The sequence below is a fragment of the Anolis sagrei genome, chromosome 3, assembly GCF_037176765.1.
Source record: "Anolis sagrei isolate rAnoSag1 chromosome 3, rAnoSag1.mat, whole genome shotgun sequence".
NCBI classification, from domain to species: domain Eukaryota; kingdom Metazoa; phylum Chordata; class Lepidosauria; order Squamata; family Dactyloidae; genus Anolis; species Anolis sagrei.
In genome coordinates, this window is record NC_090023.1 from 235,537,107 (window position 1) to 235,560,536 (window position 23,430).

General features: G+C 36.6%; 1 protein-coding gene across 5 annotated transcripts in view; it reads left to right on the plus strand.

The window, feature by feature from the left end:
- MFF (mitochondrial fission factor) overlaps positions 1–23,430 on the plus strand; it is a 28,637-nt gene continuing 5,207 nt past the window's right edge. Inside the window, exons 1-6 of one of the 5 annotated variants that reach the window (XM_060767844.2) lie at positions 1–135; positions 5,390–5,547; positions 9,141–9,361; positions 11,361–11,533; positions 12,534–12,622; positions 17,454–17,612. In XM_060767844.2, the coding sequence (XP_060623827.1) occupies positions 5,510–5,547; positions 9,141–9,361; positions 11,361–11,533; positions 12,534–12,622; positions 17,454–17,612 (680 nt within the window). In that variant the 5' untranslated portion in view covers positions 1–135; positions 5,390–5,509. The remainder of the gene's footprint in view (positions 136–5,389; positions 5,548–9,140; positions 9,362–11,360; positions 11,534–12,533; positions 12,623–17,453; positions 17,613–23,430) is intronic. The other 4 variants (XM_060767842.2, XM_060767847.2, XM_060767843.2 and 1 more) reach the window with 4 other exon arrangements.

The following is a 23,430-nucleotide window of genomic DNA, read 5'->3' on the forward strand; positions in this document are numbered from 1 at the left end:
GGACAATTAGGGTCGTTTGTTTTCCCCTTCCCTGCAAGGTTCAAGCCGGTTCTGGGCCTGCGCGGAGGAGGCTTCTTCATGCCCGGCTGCTGACGGACCACGGAAGGAAGGAAGGAAGGGCCCTTCTCGCCTCAGGTAAAAGCTAACGGGAGCTCTGGTCGGAGGGCCTCCTTCTCGCTTCTCTCGTCAGAACCGGGAGTGGAGTCACGAGAGTCGCTCTTTCTTTCTCTCCTCCTTTCTCTCTTTCCTTCCTTTCTTTCTTCTTTTGGGAGTCCCTTCCCTACCTTGGCCTCTCCTTTTGCTGCTCTCTTTAAAAGCAAGAAAGCAAGCAAGCAAACCAAACTCACATTGTGCCAATTTGATAAACAAAAAGAACAACGCAAGGGATCTCCATATTAGCTATATGTTAATATTGATCTGTAACAATATATATATATATATATATATATATATATATGAATGTTCTATATATCCATAGTGTATGTATATATGCATATATATATGTTCCCATCTCTATAGTTATTCATATATATGTGCTTGTGTGTATATGTGTATGTGTGCATACACACACATATATACACACACAGGTGCAAATATATACACACACACACATTTTATTTATTTATTTATTTATTTACACCACCACTACCTCTGAGGATGCTTGCCATAGATGCAGGCGAAACGTCAGGAGGGAATGCCTCTAGACCATGGCGATACAGACCAAAAAACCTACAACAACCCACTATTTATTTACAGTATTTGTATACCGCTTTTCTCACCCCGAAGGGGACTCAAAGCGGTTTCCACATAGGTAATGGCAAAATTCAATGCCAGCACAAACAATTACAATTACACAATGACAGTTAGACATAAATCATATTAAAATACATCCATAAACAATACAACAATAATTAAAACAATAAAACTGTCTCATCCGTCGAATCGCCATTCCAGTCATTGTCTTTCCGAAATGCTGCATAGATTTGTTTCTACTGCCCAAAGGCCTGGTCCCAAAACCATGTTTTTAATTTTTTTTCCTAAAAGCCAGGAGGGAGGGAGCGGATCTTACCTCATTTGGGAGAGTGTTCCATAGGTGGGGGGCCACAGCCAAGAAGGCCCTGTCTCTCGTCCCCGCCAGGTACATTTGTGCTGTTGACGGGAGCGAAAGCAGGGCCTCCCCGGATGATCTTAGATTACGAGGTGAGACATAGGGGCAGATGCGTTCAGACAAGTAAGCTGGGCCAGAACCGTATAGAGCTTTATAGGTCAAACCAGAACTTTGAATTGGCCAGTGGAGCTGGCATAACAAGGGGGTGGTACGCTCCCTGTATGCCGCACACACACACACACACACACACACACGTGAAGCTTCCCACCATGCAATCAGTGCTGCTTTGTTGCAGAGTGGAGGATCTTCTCACATATATATATATATATATATATAAGTTACACATATACACACACAGGCGCGCGCGCACACACACACACACACACATATATATGAATGAGTATAGAGATCAGAACATACATATATACATATACACACACAGCCATATAACCCAAAAAATAAGGCAGAAATTCCCACAATATCTATTTTGAACTGGTTATCCAAGTCCACACTCCCAGTTCAAAGCAGACAATGTGGGATTTTATTCAGCTGTTTGGAAGGGGCCTAAGTGAAGTTTCCCAGCATGCAATCATTGCTGCTTTATTGGGAATTTCTGCCTTTATATTCTGGGTTGTGTGGCTGTGTGGAAGGGCTCTTAGAAAACTAGATATAAAATAGAACAAATGAAAGCATCTCTCTGTGTGGGTATGTATATTCTGATCTCTATAGTCAGATATATATGTGTGTATGTATGAGAAGTTCCTCCACTCTGCAACAAAGCAGCAATGACGGGAAGCTCCACTTAGGCCCCTTCCACTCAGCTGAATAAAATCCCACATTATCTGCTTTGAACTGGGATATATGGCAGTGTGGACTCAGATAATCCAGTTCTAAACAAATATTGTGGAAATTTCTGCCTTGATATTCTGGGTTATATGGCTGTGTGGAAGGGCTCTTAGAAAGCTAGTTATAACATAGAACAAATGAAAGCATATCTCTGTGTGTATGTATATGTGTGTGTATATATATGTGTGTGTGTATACTGATCTCTCTCTCTATATATATACACACACACACTTATATAGATATATTCATATATATACATTCATATGTGTTCATGTGTGTGTATAAAATCAGGTTTATTTTCCTCCGCACTGACATTAATTTAACCTCAATTTCCTGACCTGATAATGGGGAAAAATGTAAAGTTTGGCATCTTCCAAAGTGAAACAAAAATGTCAGCTATCAGTATAAGCCAATTCCAATGTTGTATATTGGGAATCCCAAAATGCTCCAAAATTGGACATTGTTCACAGTTGGGTGATTGAGGTAGAGATGGACACCAATACTTTCTGATGGTTTAGTATACATAAGTTTTACATTATCCACGTAATAGCTAAAAGTATTATTTTCAGGCTATGTATATAAGGTGTGTATGAAACACGAATGTATTTTGTGTTTAGATTTGGGCCCCATTTCCAAGATATATGATTATATATATGTAATTATTCCAAAATACTTCTGGTTTCCCACAGATCCTAGGCATTACAGATGAGGATACTCCACCTCTATATTAATTAAAGAATGTTTCCTTTCTTTGCCCATTTTTTGCCCAATGCTCTCCTGCCCATCCAAAACCTTACATGATTCAAACTCCCATGATCAGAGGTTGCTTACCCCAGAATGATAGTGTATGTGTGATGTGGGGTCTCATCCAGCATGGCTCATTTTCTTTTGGCAGCCTTGTAACTAGTAAAGCATCCTCTCTTAATTTCGTCTCTATTCTGTTCAGATAATAATTTCAATGTATCCCTTCTCCTGCCTTAAATTGGAACCGGACTGTGCTGTAATTCTGGACTGAGCATCATTGCCCATACACTTGGATAAACAACCCTTCAGAATCCTTCTGTGAAAAAAGTGACCTATGCACAAATATTGCCATTGGCTGGGCAAAGGTTTATTGTAGTGTAATGTTTCATTGTCTTTGATTATATATATTGATATTCTGCCTTTTGGCGAAAAGGATGCTATTGTTATTACTATTGTTTTTAAACTGTTAAAGACTTAACAGTTTAAAAATTGTCCTGATTCAACATATACCTTATATTTTCTGATACAAGACTATCATAGGCTGGTCTAAAGGGAAGAATGAATATGAGGATTTGTAAAACAAACAAGCCTAAGCCATTTTATTCCATTATTCCAATACATTTTGGCCAGGAAATACTTGTTTAGCCATCTTTGTTGATCTTGAAGTCAATTCCAACTGACAACAACCCTATGGCAAACTATCATGAGATTTCTTCAGCAAAATTGCCTTGCCTTCCCCTGAGGCTGTGGGAGTGTTACTTGCCCAAGATCATTCAATGGGTTTTTATGGCAGAGCAGAGATTTGAACCCTGGTCTCCAGAATAATCATCATCTAATGCAGTGCTTCTCAACCTTGGGTCCCCAGATGCTTTTGGCCTACAACTCCCATAAATCCCAGCCAGTTTACCAGCTGTTAGGATTTCTGGGAATTGTAGGCCAAAAACATCTGGGGACCCCAGGTTGAGAACCACTGATCTAATGCCTTCTGTTAAAAAAATTGGGAAAGAGGCTGACATTATATATGCATCAATAATTCTATGCAAGGCATAAGTTGAGGTGATACAGACATTGTACATTGTCTTATATATTGCATATGATTCATTAAGTTATATATGCAATATGATAATAAATAAATATTATATTATGCCAGATGAAGTTCCATACAGCACAATTCAGTTTATATTTCTTCTTCTTCTTCCTGCATGTGTATTGTCCCCTTCTTTTGTTTTAACAACCTTTGAAAAAATATTAAACAAGTCTTTCCTGACTGAAATGCTTTGGGCGAACACAGTAAAGTCATTTTTCCCAGTCATGAAGTTCATTCTTTTTTTAAAATATTTTTATTAGTGGTTTTTTTGTACATAAGTGGGGGAGGGTGGTAAATAACACCTTTAAAAAACCTGGGGGGAATAAAATCACAGGGATAAGGAAGGTAAATGGGGGGGGGGGGTAATATGCATGTGAGGGGGGAATGGATTCTGGGGGTTGGAGGGGAAGGCTTGAAAAAGGAAAGTTGGGGGGGGGGAGAGAAAAAAGAAAATCATTCTTTATGTGAGGTTTTATTGGGTGTTTTCAGGGGGAGGGGATGCTTCAGTGTTTTTGTTTTTAGCACCCAAATACTAGATCTAACTCCTCACAAGGCAGGTAGTCTAAATTCTACCTGTTTTGACCATCTTTATTATGGTACCCCGGTTAATCTAGTAAAACCCCTTTCAATTTCTTCCTGGATACATCCACAGACCTGATGAAGATTTAGGAACTATCCAGTCCTTACGTGGATGACCATATTGGAACAAACCAATAAACGAAAAACTGGGAGAATCCTGTTCTGTTGTTAATGAGCCATGTGCTTGTACATACTCTGAATCTCCACATAACTTCTGTATGTGCCTTCAAGTTGCTTTCTAATTTGTGATGATCACCAGAATTTTATAGGGCTTTCTGAGACAATGAATAATCAAATGTAGTTTTACTATTTTTCCCCTCTGAAATACAGCATGCATCACCTGGTATTTGTTGACAATTTTCCATCCAAGTTCTACCCAGAACTGACCCTACTTAGCTTCCAAGATCAGATGGGATCTGATGCCTTTATGGTACTTAGACAGGCTTCCTTCCAGTAGGAATGGCTAAATAAATCAGGAGTTTACTTTAAAAGAAAACACTGTGTTACATCTCAGCCATCTCCTAGTTTGTTATTACCAATGTTGCCACACCATTATAAATGCATTGTTGCTGGTTTAATTTGCTAACCCAACTTCTGCCACATATATTTACCACCGTGTGATTTGCAGCACAGTTCAGGTGGCCATGTTCCTTGCCTTGTTCTTTGATGTAGAGCCTAGGCTTAAATAAAAGGTTGCAGACCAAGTAGCGCCAATTGTGTTAGGCATATATACACAATGTATTTTTGTGGGTGATGGTTTATTTATATTACAACTTATCATCTGACTGTATGTTTTTCTTTTTCAAGAACACCACTCTGTATGACAGATTCTTGCCAAAATTAGAATTGCCGAGTTCAAAAGGAATAGCATTTGTGAATCTTCATAAGCATTTAGTGATTTTGTTATTAAGGTCACTTTACAGAATAGATGGATACAAATAGAAATTGCCTTAGGTTTTAAATATTCCATCAAGTCATATGTCTAATGTTTTCTGTTTTTTTTCTTTCCTTTTTCCCCCTTACAGTTCGAAAAGCAGTTGTCATGCTGTCTTATGTACAAAGGGTCTGCTGTCTAGGGAGAGTATTATGTAAAATTAACAGTGCTGAAGTGTAGTAGTAATAAAAAGTTGCAAGCAAACACCAAAATGAGCAAGCGAGTAAGCAGTGATGTTCCATTAGGAAGGTTAGTGGAAGTTGTAGACGTAAAAGTGCACCTTGTAGTAGTGAGTAAAAATGCTATCTCTTATTTTTCTCTTGGTTTATTCCAATATTAACACTCATCCAGACAAAAAGGACATTTGAATCGCCCAAAGTGATATTTTGTTGCATTTTATGAACTGAAGAGTTGTAAACATTATTTTCAGAATTTCAGTAATTTTTTACCAAACAAAAAAATATCAATAATAGTTGTCCCAATAAATCTATTCTACGTGTGTTCAGACTTTTTGCAAACATGAAGGGCTGTCAGCTAATAAAAACAAATGTTCCACCACATGTGAACATTTATAGTTTGTCTCTTGATATTTTAATATTATGGAATAACCTTCATTTTGCACTCAGAAAAATTCCAATGGAAATGAGGCATTGTTATGCCCTCTAATACATTAGAAGCTTCATTGAAATAAGAAATACCCCCAAGTTAAGGTATGTAGTAGATTTTTTAAAAATCTGCCTGTATGAGTGTTAATACAAATTATTACTTTCTTTCCTAAAAATGGCATTTATTAATGTCTTGTGCATTTGTATAGAATCACTATCTGTTTCTGTTTGTTTCATTCATAAGGCCCCGTTTTCGTTTTCATGCACCTCTCCCAAAAACAGGCGCCTTTCCAAATGAGCTTTTTCACTCAGGTCCAAAAAAACCTAATGTTTTAGTCCCATCGGTGGCAATGGGTGGTCTTTCCACGCCACACTCACACACTTTCCAAGGAGTGTGTGTGTGTGTGTGGCTGGTAGACCCAAAGCTCCCGCACCTGCCAGGGCCTGCAGCTGAGTGCCTAAAATCAGGCAACCAAGTGGTTACTGTTCCCACTTTCATTTCATTGATATTTTCTTACCAGGGTGTGTACTATTTTGTGCCATCCAAATGGAACAAACGGTATAAAAACACAAGTTAAATGGCTGAAACGGTTACCAGGCCCATGTCTAGTACTTACATCTTTTTACCATTGTCTAATTTAAGGAAACGTGTAAGATTCCTAGGTCATTTCTGCATTATGAGGCTTAGATTTGCTAAGTTTCAACATGGTTGCTGTTTCATGTGTTTTCAGACAATATTTTTTATGAACCTAACCTGAAGAGGTGCTGTGAAAAACCACTAAATAATTTCAGATGTCTGGTAACCCACTGGTCTAAAAATAAGTTCTTGGCTACTTTACTATTTTAATATTTTTCCACCCATCATATGTAAAAATATTTGGAAAAGATCCTGGATCCAACATATTACATTATGTTGCCTAACAATGGGTTTATACATTCCCATTCTTGCTTAATCTGTCCTTTCATTTTATTGTATTTCCCAAATAGCTTGCACTTACTTATATAGACAATCATCTTAATATGACAAGCATTTTGCTAGTTTGAAATATGTCCTGACTTGATATTTCATATATTATTCTTTTTTAATATATATCTGACATTTTTCTAACTCATATTCAAAACAGGAAAATGTAGCCTGTAATAAAGGAAAAATAGACCTCAACCATGAAAAATATACACTTGAGACTAGCCTTGGGTAAAGAGTCCCTAAGCATGTGCTCCTTAATGTTATATTGTCTTTCAGCCTGACTAGTTTTAATTTTTTAAGATCTATGTCTGAAAGCAGTATTTTATCCAACAAAATTTCTTCAAGTAAAAAAGGTAGATAAGAGTTTTTTCCAAATGTTTTTCCCTATTACATACATACCTTGTTTTTATGCTTTTTCTTTAAAACTGCTCTCCAATGCACAAACATGACAACGTGACCTAGTGAATTGTAGCAACATCCTACCATCATATTATTTATGTGTGGATATAATATTCCACCCCTTATTAAAAACTGAATATTGCAGAGACATCTATGTCTTTAACAACTTGAATGCCTATCTGCAATTTAACATCTTCGGTTTTCACAATGTTCTTACCAATTTGGTCCTTCCTTCATCCATACTTCTCTCAGTAACAATGCATTTCCTGGGCCCTAAAGGAAGAATGTTGGCTGGCTGCTTCAATGAGCAATGTCTGCCTGTTTCTGCTTTGCCATTATTACTCTTTTTGTCATTCTCCTCTGTTGCTGGACCACTGTTCACTTCTTTTCTCCTGCCTTACTTTTGACATAACAAGCTTGGTTCTGAATTTCTAATTTATTGTCCATCCTCTCTCATCTGTTGCTCACTTTTTTGCTTTACTGTGCTTCCATTACTTTTGAGTACTTCTGCCAGTAAAACCTAAACGGTACTGATTTTCATATGTCAGGGCTAAAATTCATCTCAGACAATTTGAGAGAGCTGGAGGAATCTTGAATATCTAATTGCAGTTGTTTGAGTTTCCATGAATACTTTCTCTCATTGCTTACCACTTGCTCTACCTCAACCACAGGAGATTTAGGAAGACTGTAGGTTATATTAATATCTTTGATCATATTTAAAGAGGAGAGCTGCAATGTGAGTTGTGTATTTCTTTTTCTAAGCCCCTGGTTTCTTCATGGAGTATTTTTGTAGCTATTCATGACCACCTAGGTGATAGCAGATAGATGTGGCTATTCATGATCATCTAGCTGATAGCACAACCACTCTGATGTATAATAAATTTAAAAATCAGTGTTATTGCTAAACTACATAGAGTTTGATTGTCAAAAATACAGCAAACTGCTTCTGAAATGTGCATAGTATATAAGTAGCAAACTGACTGTCATTGCTGTGTTTTGCTAGCAGCTATCTTAGGGAAAAATAGAATGTAGATTGAATATAGATTGTTGCCTTTGTAAGGCTGCCCTGAGTCCCCTTTGGGATTGAGAAGGACATGATATAAACGTGGTAAATAAATAAACTCTCTTGGTGACCATTAGCTAATTGGTAGGTCATGTACAGTGTCTTGTACTGTATAAAGGTGCAAAATATTTTTCTTGTGGTACAAAAGTTATGTAAACAAAAACAAGCTGGCACTGGTTGGTTGCATCTGTGCTATACTAATATATTGCTTCCTTACTTCTCCAAGATCTAATTCCTTCTACCTCATTCATTGGCAGTGTAATTTCAGAGCCTTCTAACTTTCATCTCAGTTTATTTAATCTCAGTAGTCTGGGTTCTCTGCAGTATTCCCTGTCAAATAAAGGCACAACCATTTTACCTACTTCACTACTTTGTTGATATAAACTTTGCAGCTCTCTTAGGAGAGTTAGAAGAACCACTGTGTTTTGTTGACTTTACATTTCCATAGTAACTTAAGCTTCTTTTCAACTAGTCTGACTTTTTCAAATTCTTGTCCAGAACAAAATACAAAATGGTTTAACTCTTTAATTGCTTTATTAGATGAGACTGTGGGTTCATCTGCACTGTAGAATTAATGCAGTTTGATATTACTTTAACTGGCATGGTTCACTGCTGTGAAATCCTGTGTGTTGTAGTTTAGTCTTCTCTGGCAAATTGTGCCAATATCTCTCCAAACTACAACTCCCATGATTCCATAGCATTGAGCCATGTGTCAAATGGCATTACCTTATTTACTCAAACCTGGAATCCACATTGTGCTACTTTATTCTCTTGAGGTGTAATTCAAACTGTTTTTATCTTGTGTTAGAATGAGTGCGGCAACATTCCCATCTCCTGCTGCTGAAATAGCAGAAATGAATCGAATTCAGTACGAAATGGAATATACTGAAGGGATCAACCAAAGAATGAGAGTTCCAGAAAAACTCAAGGTAGCACCACCAAATACTGACCTTGAGCAGAGTGCTCATGAAGGAGGGCTTCCAAATGCCAGTGTAACAATGCAAGTCCCAGAGCGGATTGTAGTGGCAGGTATGTTTGTTTTTACATGGGATGAAGCAGCCAAGTGTGCTGCCTCTTTCTAAATCTATGCTTATGTGTGTGCTGTTGTAAAAATGGCCTGTAAAAAATGTTCTCTTTACTGCAGAATTATGGAAACCTTCTAACCTGTTGTAGTTTAAGTATGAAACTGTGAGTGGGAAACATGGGTTTGAATGCCCCACTTGGTCATTAAACCTGCTAGTCACATTCTTGAAACCTAATCAATTGCAAAGGTTGATTCTGAGGATAAAACTGGAAGGAAGAGAGGTAAAGAAGGATAAGATACAAAAGAAATTAGTGTTTAAAGCAGCTAATTTAAACACTGTGGGTATGTGTGTGTTTTTAAATCACGTGTTGAGTTATGGCGACCTCATGAATATTGTAGGGCTTTCTTAGGCAAACAATACTCAGAGAGGTTTTGCCAGTTCCTTAAAAGTACAATATCAACCTAAGACACAGCTGGGTAACTGTTGAAAGGGTTCTGGTTCCTTAGATTTGTTTGAGCATCACCCATCTCTTTCAAGAAAACTAGAAGTAATTCTGAACTTTTTAAAAAGGCATTTTTCTGCCTAAAACAAGAACACTGTTTTTTATAGAAGAAATGTCCAACCCCATACTTCTGAAAGCAGAAGGCTGTGCGGATCTCAGGTCACACAGCTCCCATTTCATAGAGTTAAGGTCTATCTAGTACAGCCAAAGTGGGCCTGTGGGTGCAAGCTTTGGGCCTAAGCACCCAGGCCTGGCAGGGCCTGCAGCCAATCACCGAGTAAGGAGCGCTGTAGGCCCTGCCAGACCCAAAGCACCGAGGTGCCTGCAGCCAAGCACCCTGTCCCCATGCAATCCATCCAAAAGGCAAACCTGCCTGCCTTTTGTATCTATTGCATTTTTGTTTCAGGAGGCCCTTTCCATTTCGTGCCATCCAAAATGGATGGAACGTAACGGAAACATGAATGAAACGAATGGGACAAATTTCAGGCCAATGACTAGTTGAGAACCACTGATCTAGAGTACTTTCTGTCAGTTTCTTTTATTATTACATGCTCAATTTCACAGAGCAATGGTTGGTAAAGTGTAACTTTCCTAGTGTTCTCAGATTCCATCAGTCTTAGTGAGTTTAGCCAGTAGCAAAGCTACTGGCAGTGATAGTCAGACAACATTGAAGGATCACACTTTATACACTCCAGCATAAAGGTTTCTGCAGCATTAAACCGATGAAGGCATACGATGTTTTACTTGGTTCTCAAAATTGATCCTTTTTTCATCCAGCAGCAGAAAGTGTTCTCAATCCATAAAGTGCCTGCCTGTATGTATATTTGTAATCTCTGTCCAAAGCAAAGCAAGAAAATATCTCGGATGCTTTTAAAATTTGGTTTCCATCCAAAGTAGGGACAGTTACTTATCAAAATGTTTGAGTCATATAAGTAGGCAGGCGATGTTAGGCTGCCTCTGTGTACTAAATTGTTAGTATGTGAAATATGCTTTACAGTGTGGGAGATGATGTGTTGCTTTGCAAAATTGTGAAGGGAGTCAGATGCTGCAGTGAGTGGGACCCTTTAATGAATTATACCTCAACTGTTAAGAAATGTGAAGGATGCCTTAACTACAACAAACTGCTGAACTATTTAATAAGAACTGGACAGGAAAGAATAACGTGTTCTTGTTTCTATGTCGTATGGAAAAGAAATAATTTTATGGCAAGGGCAGAGGAGAAAACATTTTTACTTAGAAAGCCTATCTCTAAAAGTGTGGATCTTTTTAAAAACACTTTTAAAGTATAGAGTAATTTACACCTCCTTGCACTTTTTTTCTGTAAAAACCTTGTGAATTATCAGTTTCCTTCATAGTTGAGCATGAGCATGACTTGTTTAAGATCACCTTTTGCCGGATAAGAGATTTGAACATCAGCTGTCCAAGTGCCAGCACGTGCTCATTAGGCCGCACTAAATAATTTAACAAAATGTTTTTGATTTTAAAATTAATTCTGCTGCAGGCAATAGCGAAGACATTCCACTTACCAGGCCTCCAGATCTAGATCTTCTTCAGTCTACTCCATTCAAGCCTCTCTCACTGAAAACACCGCCCCGCGTTATTTCACTTAGTGAACGCCCACTGGATTTCTTGGACCTAGAGAGAGTCTCTTCTCAGACCCCTCAAACTGAAGAGGCTAGTAGTATTCTTCTTTCTGTCTTTGCTTACATCATATTTCTTTGTGAGTAGATCAATAGGTATCGCTTCAGCAGGAAAGTAACGTTGCTCCATGCAGTCATGCTGGCCACATTACCTTGGAGAGGTGTCTATGGCTGGCTTTTCAGCTTAGAAATGGAGATGAGCACCACCCCCCAGAGTTGGACACAACTAGATTTAATGTCAAGGGGAAAGCTTTACCTTTTTAAGATGTATAAATGCATTCACACACAAATGCCATGTAACAAAAAACTAAACATTAATATAAAGTAGAAAAATACAATGCTGAACCATTCATTTCTTTCTGATTCTATTCCAGTTAATGAAAACAATGTCGAATTCTTATCTTGTCAGTGCTACAGAATCCCCCTTCTGTGGGATTTTGATAGCTCTTCAACTCTGAAGAGGGAACGAACCCTCTGTTTTACCCTTGCTCTTTGTTTTAAAATGAAAATGCAAGGGTTTATGCCATTCACTTGTTTAGTAGCTTCAGAAGACCACAAATCTTTGGGGGAGTGCATGCAAGCTGCAGACTGTGTACTTCACACCACTTGCATCTATTTTGTTATCATTGTTGCACATATGTTTAGTCTTTTTGATTATTTGTATCTTTACATTTTAACACTGTATAATGTTCGTATTGATTTGTATTGTTTTTTATTTTTGTATTAATTTACCTATGATTTTAAATTTTAATTCTTTTGAACAAAACTTGGTCTCAAGACTTGTAGGTATTTTAAAGTTCTTTTTAAAGAAAATTATAAATCTCAAAAATAAGGAAAATACCATCGAGGGAGTTAATTTCTTATTCTGTTTGGAAATGACAAAGTATTACCATCCAGGTGGCAATCTTGTATTTATTCTGTAGATTGTTAAATTCGGTTTAATTGATCTGTTGATTAAGATTAGCTGTACTTGGTTGTTAAGGCCTTAGGGATCACGACAAACCTACTTTGGTTTATTTTTCCTTGCTCTGCAGGGTCGTTCAGTAGGAAGGCTTAAAAGAGAACGTTCCATGAGTGAAAATGCATCACGTCAGAATGGTCAATTGATAAGAAATGAGTCAATGTGAGTATAGATACCTCTAACACATGACAGTTTGGTGGAAATGTCCATACATATGTCCTGCCCATATCTAAAACGTTACCTTTTAAATGTTAATCCTACTGAAAAGTAATTATAGGTTTCTTCACATGATTAAAATTCATTAAGTGCCATGTTAATCTCAGTAGCAATATACATAACGAGTTTTGTGGCAACTTTAAAACAAGCAGATGTATTTTATTGTGAGCTTTCATAGATTATAATATATACTTCCTCATATGAACGAAAGAGTAAAATTCACAAACCCCAGGTTACATGGCTTAGATTCAGAGAGAAACAGAAAATAACAATTATATTCAATGGCAATTTACACTGTTCATAACCCATCAAAGGCTGGCTTCAAATAAATAAATGCCCTAGCATATTCCAGAATCAGTATTGTGGTAATAACTTCATTAGGCCAGCCCAAAATGCCAAAAATCGTGGGGCAAGATTTTGGAATGAAATTTCTTTAACAGGGAATACATATTTTAAAAAGTCGTGCAAACGAAGCTGAAGTAGTTAAGAATGTTTACAAATGTTAATATGGCAGGTTTGGCCTTTTTTATAAATTACCATATATACTCGAGTATGATCCGTCCCGAGTATAAGCCGAGGCACCTAATTTTATCACAAAAACCTGGGGAAACTTATTGACTCAAGTATAAGACAAGGGTGGGAAATGAAGCAGCTACTGCTAAATTTCAAAATAAAAATAGATACCAATAAAATTACAGGCAGCAGTAGGTTAAATGTTTTTGAATATTTACATAAAACTGTAATTTAAGATAAGATTGTCCAACTCTGATGAAACTATTATTTTAACTTACTTCAATGTAAATGTACTTACGTATCTTTCCAGTAATAATAGAGTAAAATAATGTAATAAAAATAATAGAGTAAAATAATAAATGTAATAATAACAATAATAATACAGTAATATAATAAATGTAATAACAACAATAATAATGTAAAATAGTAAATGTAATAATAATAAATAGAGTAAAATAATATTATAAAAAGAGCAACAACAGAGTAAAACAATGCAAATGCAATAATAATAATAGTAAAATAATAAATGTAATAAAAATAATAATAATAGTAAAATAATAAATAACTTTGACTTGAGTATATGCTGAGCGGGGCTTTTTCAGCCTAAAAAAGGGCTGAAAAACTCAGTTTATACTCAAGTATATACGGTATGTCTGTATTGAATTCTTGTTTTACCTACCAACTAGCATACACCATCAAATCAACTTTTAATTTAAACACATACATATTACCTCTTAAGTGTCAGAATACATGTGAACAGTCTTTCAGAAAATGTCTTCCAAGAATTTCAAAAAGATTAATTATATTTCTGGAAAAGGTATGGGTCAGTCCATTTTGAACTATACAAGAGATTGTCTGGTGTGTCCTCATACAGAATGTATTTGTTTTGGGGGTGTTTTTGTATTTTGAGTTGATCATTGGTTATTCATTCAAATGCTGTTTATTATGCAACATTTTGACCTCATGTTTTAGGTTATATTTATAAGGAACTGGCAAACTACCACTAAAATTTATGAGGTTGCTATAAATTGATAAGTGACTTGAAGGTATATACAAACACACTTAAATACACATCTTGCAGTGCCATTCTGCCAGACCACTTTTACATTCTAGTACATGAATTGTGACATGATCTTCTAGTATGTTAGCTGTAACAATGAAGAAAATTCCATTCCAAACATCCCTGGGATTGGAAGAAGGACTTGCCTGTTCCACCAACTTTCTTTGAAGAACAATCCTACTTTATATGTTTCCATCGTTGCACTTCCCACACTTACAGGGGTAGCGCTTTTCCTAAAACATTTTGGACATTCACAGTTTTTCAGATGCTTTCAAGGACTAATGAGAGTTAGACACTAGAGGTCAGAAGCAATAATGATGCTTTTCTTAATGACCTTTTATTTGCTTAAAAAACTGTCTTATTAATCACAATTAATATTCATGGCGGCCCAGTCCTGAAACTATCCTGAGAATTAAAATGCCACGATATCACGCACCCTTCACAGCTAGAGATGAAACGTAAGCTTGAACATTTACCTGTTCATCTTTGAAAAAACAACTGTATGTTTATTGGATTCCTGTCAGTGCTACAGAAGGCGCACCCTGTCATAACCTGTCTGTGGGATTGAATATAATCTGAGACTTTACTATGCTGTATTATGTGTGTTACATGTAATGCGTACAACATCTTTATAAGATTTGAAAAACTGTCATTCCTTTTTATTGAATTCATCAGAAAATGTTGATTAAAATGTCTGCACTAGTTAGATTTTTCAGTGTTTTTTGCACTTGGAGATTTGTTTTCTCAAAATGGAATTGCACAAAAATGGGTCGTGCTCCTAAAACATTGTATTTTGTACAAAATATTAGTTTTACAACAAAGCTGTTAGGTAAGAACTGAAGATTTTTCCATAAATTAATATTTTTAATATTTTAAAACTTCAAAAAAGTTTAAATTTGGCATAGAATAGCAGCAAATAATTCAGAGATCGTACAGGTTCTTTTGTGTGTATGTTAAATACAGTTTATAGGTGCTTGGGATATTCTTGTTTTTTCCACTGCAAATGTGGAGAAATGTGTAATGAGTGTATGTGAAAATCTACAGTCTATGGCTGATAAAGCTACTAAGAATAGGTTGTAGTGTAAAAAAAGTTGTCATTTGCAGCAAAAGTACCAGCAATGAAATATCTTTTAGTTTTGATTTAAATTTATTTATTTATTATTTACTTCACTTCTTCTCAGCCAACGGCGACTCAGAGCGGTTAACAACCAGTATCAACAATACAGTTGGGGCTAGTTGGGCTGGCCTCTCATGACTTTTTATTTCTATAAAACATAAGCTGCACTGTCCCTCTAAAACAGTGGTTCTCAACCTTCCTAATGCTATGACCCATTAATACAGTTCTTCATGTTGTAATGACCCCTAATCATAAAATTATTTTTGTTGCTATTTCATAACTAATTTTTCTACTGTTATGAATCATAATGTACATATCTGATATGCAGACTGTATTTTCATTCAGTGGACAAAATTTGGCACAAATACCCCATACACCCAAATTTGAATACTGGTGGGGTAGTGGGGGAATTTTGTAATTTGGGAGTTGTACTTGCTGGGATCTTCAACCTTCTCTGCCAAAGGGGTTCCGAAGACCATCAGAAACATGCGCCTTTGGTGACCCCTCTGAAACCTCCTTGCGACCCCCAGGTTGAGAAACGCTGCTTTAAAACCTATCACACATCCTTTCTTTTAAGGCAGACTATAATTGCAATGCATAACTAATACATAGCCCACTTCTAAAATGTCTTGTTTATGTAAAGTGTAATCATAGCATAAAGTGCACAGTTTTTGTTTAGTTTCTCCAGTGGAGCTGAGTACACAGAAGATATGTTTGTCAGAATGTTTCATTAGGATGTAAATTTTATCAGGTTTCACCATGTATAAATTTTGTTCTGGCATCAATACGTGTTCACTTTCTAGGATAGTCTTGTCTTCCTGTTTCTCAAGACGTGTCTTCCCCTCTTTCTATCATTTTGCAAGAGTTTTTTAATGCTAAATATATTATTGAATAAAGGATTGGCCGTCACCTGCTTAACTGAACTAAAACAGTTCTGGCAAATTACAGATGTGTAGTTCTCCCGATAGTATTGGATCGAGCTCATTAAATGTGGCCATTGTCCATAATAAGTCGTGCCCACGAATATCTAGAGCGGGTCAGATTTCACCATTTGCGATTTAAATGTTCTTTGTAATGTTTTCCATTTTGATGAGACTTAATGATCAAGGTACTTGTTGATATTAACATTGTCAGAATAATTTGAAATGCTAATACTCCTCCTCTGTCTGCTGTTATAGAAACACACTGTTCATATTAGGAAAATGTTAATTGATGTTATCAGTTTCAAAATTTAAAAGACATCCTTAAATGAACAAGATGTTGATATATACTTTAAAACTACAACATTTGTTTGGTATTTTTCCCATTTATTTCAGAGATATATGCTTTTCTGAAAGGATGTTGGATCAATAGATATCTGAGAATCAACCTTAAAAGAATAACAATCTAATCAATATTCTGTTGAAGTAAAATTCCTAGTTATACTGATTGTGTTGTGCTGTACTGGCCTCTATTTGTATTGCAGAAACAAAGTGCTTTAATGGTGTGTTAGTTAATGTTAATCCTTTTGCTGTCAGAAGTATTTAGAAACAGTTTACTTTTCAGAGTACTTGGGATATGTCTAAATGTTTATGCCAGTTCTGTTGCTGTTTTGTTTGTTTGTGTTTTTTGTGTTTCATATTATTCACAGAATTCCACCGTTTGCAAAAATATATGAATTTGTATATTATTTTCTGATTGTTTTATCTAGACACTTGTTTTTTCAGAATGTTTACACCATGTGCTATACTTCCTACTTAATGTAGATAAACTGTGTTGCATTATTCTAGCATATCATGACTTGGATTCAGAGCTAGTTTTAAAAGATCTGTATTTAATTGTGCCTCTCGGTTGTTTTAGTGTAAGAATCTCTTATGAGAGTGGATCAAAATCCTTTTCCTGAAGTGGAGGTTTTTTTTGGCTTATATAGAGATTTTCACAAGATAACCAATACCTCTTCCTTGTTGGTATTTTACCAGTTGATGGGAAAGACTCCAAAAATGTGGTCCAACTTAATTTTTCAAAAAGGGTGGTTGACAAATGAATTCTTTTCTACTGAAACCTGACACTAGTGTTTCTTTCTTCATTTGCTACGCTTGCACAAACAGTGTGACACCATCACCTCAACAGGTTCGTGTCTGTCCTCCCCAAATGTTCTCTGAAGATGGATCTAATCTTTACTCTGCTCGGGGCATTTTGTCGCTTATCCAGTCTTCTACCCGTAGGGCTTACCAGCAAGTCTTGGATGTGCTGGATGAAAATCGCAGGTGATTGGCCATCACTGATTCTGCCCAGTTTATTGATTTTTTTTACTTCACTTTCATTTTCCTGTCAATTGGTTTGCGTTTGTTTAAATGACTTGGGATAAAATTAACATGCTTTTGCTTTCTTTTGTTTTTGCTGCTTGTGAATGACATTTCCAAAATTCACGTTTCATGAGCCTTAGTGTTTCTTTGGTTGGAGTTAACAAGTAATTAGCTAAAATCCCTACCTGCTCAGTGGGAAATCAAGAAGAAAGGGCAAGCAGAACGTAGCTAAGAACTTGAAACATGTGAAAATATTCCAGATTTGGGCAAAATGGTTCAAAATAATTAAATATTGTGATCCATTAATATTGGAGAACTAGATGAAAGATGCAACCTGGCAATGAAGAAGAGATATACATTGATCACAAGGGCAAGCTGTGTACTATGCTAGCTAAACTGGAGGAGAATGCCTATGTAGGTTGCATATAGATCCTTCAGTTTTCCAATCCTTTTATTTTGGCCACTGTGTGACTGTTTATTAGAAGTCTAGATATTTTGTTGTCAAAGGCTTTTGTGGCCGGAATCACCAGTTTGCTGTGAGCTTTTCAGGCTGTATGGTCATATTCCAGCTGGAGAGAATGCTGCTGGAACATGGCCATACAACTCCCAAAAAACTCACAGCAATCTAGATATTTTCTGATTTCTCTTAGCAGTGGATTTGTAAAATGTCATTCAGGAATATCAGCTGCAGTAGAGGTTTATGTCCAAAAACGATACTTTCCACCTATACCCCTGCATTCTACCTTTCCATTGGAGTTGTTTGAATGAAGGCAACTTGGTTAATGAAAGGTATTACTGCTGATCTGGAACTTTTCCTCTTAACCCAAAATCCAAGTTTGAAGTGGAAAGCTACACTTTTTTTTCTTTCAGCTCTCTTAGTAGTAGGGAGAAGTATCTTCATGGCATGGAGAATCTTGCAAGTATCTTAGTAGCAGGGAAAAGCAGCCTCAAATACCCTTCTTCTTGCAATTCTTTGTACTAACCTTGCAACAGCCACAACAAAATGCACTGCAGAAAATCAGGCATAGGTTTCTGTCCTCTTTTTCCTTCCCTTCTCTATGTGTTTTTAAAAGCTGCTGTGTGCCAGAATGAAAGTGTTTGTATTGGCCTTCCAAACATAATGGCCTATCAGAAAATAGGTACTATTGATTCTGTTACACCACAATATCATAATAGGGTCAGGCTGTGAACATTTCGCTCTCAGCTGTATTTCTGTTTGCTTACTTAATTTTCTTAAAATATTTATATCCTTTCCCCCACTTTGAAACATTCAAAGTTTCTTACGGGTCATGAAACAATATTTTGTCATGCACTCTGGGGATTTGCAGAAAGAACATGCCCAAATAAAAATGAATAACTTTAGAGTATTTTAAATGTTTTTTTATTGGGAACTGAAGCACCTCTTCCCCTCATCACTGAGTATTTAGCAATCTGTAAATTAGTCCTCCAGATTCCCTACAGATTAGTATATCAATAGTAAGGCCTTTTCATATAATTTGTCATTACTTGACATTCACTTTAAAAATCTGTCTTGAATTAAGCTTTTCTAATCTGAATAGGAATGTGAAATTTGGAAAATGTACCTGCATGGCTATAGGATGCTGCCTATTTTAGATTATTTCAAACTCTACTATTGTTTTTATTGGCCTTGGGAGCATGTTCTCACTGTTCACATGTATGTTTTCTTTAAGCATAAAGCAAGATATTTCTTATAGTAATTTTGACTTTGTTCTGCTCCTTAAAATTTCCAGTTTTGGTTTTTTCCCTCTTTCAGGATATTCTATCACCTCCATCTCAACATCACTCAGCTATGTCATGCTTACTGTAATGAATTAAAATGTTGAGAAACTTTTTGCTTCCTCAGTATTATGATAAATTACCTTTACTCTGTACTTCTATTTTGCTCTTTCCTTTGTAAAGTCTGATTTAAACATTTAGATAACAGTGGGTTGTTGTACGTTTTTTCGGGCTGTATGGCCATGGTCTAGAGCAGGGGTCCTCAAACCTTTTAAACAGAGGGCCAGATCACATTCCTTCAAACTGTTGGAGGGCCGGATTATAATTTGAAAAAAAAAAGTGTGCATTTCTATGCACACTGCACATATCTTATTTGTAGTGCAAAAAACACTTATAAACAATAGAATGATTAAAATGAAGAAGAATTTTAACAAATATAAACTTATTACTATTTCAGTGGAAAGTGTGGGCCTACTTTTGGCTGATGAGATAGGATTGTTGTTGTTGTTGTTGTTGTTGTTGTGTGCTTTCAAGTCATTTCAGACTTAGGTTGACCCTGAGTGAGGGCCGGGTAAATGACCTTGGAGGGTCGCATTCGGCCCCCGGGCCTTAGTTTGAGGACCCCTGGTCTAGAGGCATTCTCTCCTGACGTTTCGCCTCCATCTATGGCAAGCATCCTCAGAGGTAGTGAGGTCTAGATAACAGATTGGTCGTATTGTTCTATATAAACAAAATGTATCTGCTTTGCATAAAAGGCAGTTGTCACACTAAAATTTGAGTAACTACACAGCTGTGTGCTGAGTGAAGCTAGTAAATCTGTCTGTTGGTTAGTAAGCAAATGTTTACTTACTTAATTGAGCTAACTTAGTCTTGTTCATATTGCTCGTCAGTGCTTAATTTAATCTAAATTACACAACTATTATGGGCCCATTTAATTTTTTACCTGACAATCCTCTTGCTTTGATATGAGAAGTAAAAACATAAAAGATTTGGGATATTTTTCATTTTGGTTCTTTAACTGCATTTGATAGTGTAGTATATTGTTCTGTGTTTCTGCCAACAGAAAAACAAATTTGAGCAAAATTTGGTGGAGGCAATTCTTTCCCACCGCAGCCTCTCATGGACAACCTAAGCCAGTTCTGGAAGTTTGGGAAACCCTTGAGAGCTTTTTTGTGGGTAGAACAGAGAACATTAAGGGTGAGAAGATAAGGTGGAAATGTCATACCAATTAGTGGATTGTTCACTTTAGCACAGTGTATATTTCTTCAGAATAAAGGGAACATTTAAATATATCTTAGGTTCTAAATATTGTGCTTTTTGAGAAATCACTCTATTTTTCTATTATTAGTATCTATCACAGTGATAATACTCCCACCACGATTGTCATGCAAGACCAATAAACTTAAATACTATTTAAAAGGTCATTAAAGTTATTCTTAGGAGAAGAATGCTACTGGCTCCAAGCAAGTAGGCAGCCTTCCAGGTTTGGGGAGCTAAAAGTTGTGGGAAAGCAGGCTTGCACAACCATCCATCCTGGAACAACAAACAGTCTAGCACAGGGGTCCTCAAACTAAGGGCCGGATACGGCCCTCAAAGGTCATTTACCCGTCCCTCACTCAGGGTCAACCTAAGTCTGAAACTACTTGAAAGCACACAACAACAACAACAACAACAATCCTATCTCATCAGCCAAAAGCAGACCCACACTTCCCATTAAAATACTAATAAGTTTATATTTGTTAAAAATGTTCTTCATTTTCATATATGTGCAGTGTGCATAGGAATTCATTCATCCTTTTTTCAAATTATAATCCGGCCCTCCAACAGTTTGAGGGACTGTGACCTGGCCCTCTGTTTAAAAAGTTTGAGGACCCCTGGTCTAGCAGAACAAAGGTGGAGTGCTCCATTCTCTCTTCTGACTTCTACATGGCTAGAAAGGAAAATCACCTTCCACTCCTAGTATAGAAATATCTACTGGGTGTATTCCAAGTTTGTGGATAGTCCAGACTTCTTGTATGTCAGTGCAGCCGTGCACATGGAGGCAGTGCTAGGCATCAGCAGAGCTGGGTGACTGGGGAGACCATCAGTTGGTTTTTGCTTCCTATGGTTCCTTAGAGTGATGCTGTGTTGGCACAGTGGGACAATGAAATGGTGAATAGATTGTTGTTAAGTGTGACTGGCCAGGAAAAAATGTTGAAAATGGCCTGAGGCCAGACATCATTTGTTCTGCTAGGATCTGGAACCCTGGGCCGTCGCCAAAGATACCAGTGTTGATGACATTCCACCATTTTTTTTCCTGCAACTTACCAGCAGAATTGTAAATAATAATGGTTGTGGGCATGCAAGCCCAGTTAGCAAACTTACTCTTCCATTTTGAATGATGTGCTCAGAGTATTCAGTCCCTCGTCAGAATGAACCAGGGCATCTGGATTCATATAAAATGTATAAAATAAGCTTCTTCTCTGTTATAAAAAAGTTTATACCACTGCACTTGTTTACAACATACAATTGTTTCTAATATACCTCTCAAATGCCATTTGGAAATAAGTACAGGTTAGTTGAGAACAGGATTTGGGGGTGGGGGGTGGAAGTATTACTTGTAGGCCAAAGCAAATTCTGTAGCACACTGTCTACATCTTTGCAGTTAAGCACCATACAAGAACAGATGATTTGGGGGCAACACTAGCCATCTGTCAGTATTGTGGATTATAATTATAATCTTGTACGGACAAAACCACATTTGAGTATTCTATGCCTAAGAAAAGCCTATGAAATTCATAGGGTCACCATATGTTAACATGCGACTTAAAAACAGTGAATTCTGAGACTTCATGGGAGGTGATGTGTACAGTATCTGTAGTTACTGACATCTGTTAAGACATATAAATAGCAGTGTTTTCTCTAGGTTGGTGTACCTTCCCTCAGAAAACATTGTTTCATGGGTACTCATAAAGGTTTAGTTTTTAGAAGTTTAATCTGAGGCTGGGAGTAAATATATTCACAGTCAGCAATCAGAAGCTATGAGGAGAAGTCTGTAAGCAGGGTGTAAGTGAAACCATTCCTGCTGCCTCATGTTCTCCACCAACAGATATACAGAGGTGCTCTCCCTCTTTTACTAGAGGTAATACAAGTATATATACATCTTCACTAATTAATGGTTTTACCCTCCATGGATTTCCTTTTAAAGCTATCCAAACTGGCAAAGTATTTTTAGCAATAATATATTAGAATGACAATGGGGTATTATATTAGGGTATTATATTAAGTACTGTATATTGTAACCAAATTTTATTTCATTAAGATCATAAAGTTGGAAGAGACTATAAGTTGCAGGATTGCATTATGTAAAAAGACACTTGTTGGCCAGAAAGGCAAAAATCAGGATAATTTCTCATTTGTAGTAAACGATTTGTAAAGTTATAAGGATGTAATCAAGATTAAGTATCATGCTTGGCATCTAGTGTACAGTTTAGTAGAAAGGGCAGCTTTCTGGGTTTCTTTGCTCTACTTGTAGGTTTGTGTTTTTTTTTACCCTTCACGATTCCAGGGAAAAAAGCAGAGTATAGTACATAGAACAGAGGTGTGTGACTTTTTATGATCATTGAAGAAACTTCAAGTGGTAAAAATATGAGTTACAAGAGATAAAGAGCTGTTTTTCTAACCAAGCAAATTTCCTTCTTCTATTTTCCCAATTTCAGTTCTTTTGACTGTTTCTGAGAAATCAAAATAAAATTACAAATCATGCTTTCTTCAAGAACCCAAGTATCTGTGTGCATAATACACAAATAAATTGCAGTAAATTTCACAAGGGAATTTAGTGTATTCCTAGTTTAATATTTGGTGACTTCAAGTAATATAGATTAAAAGAAGCAACCTATCAACATCATAGGAAGCCTGTAACAAAAAAAATTGAGAAATGTTGAGGACCTCATCACACTAGAGAATGAATCCACTTTAAATCCAGTTGCTGCCTCCTGCAGAATTTTGGGATTTGTAGTGTGATGAAGTAGGAAGATACGTTACAGAAATCTAGATAGACTCC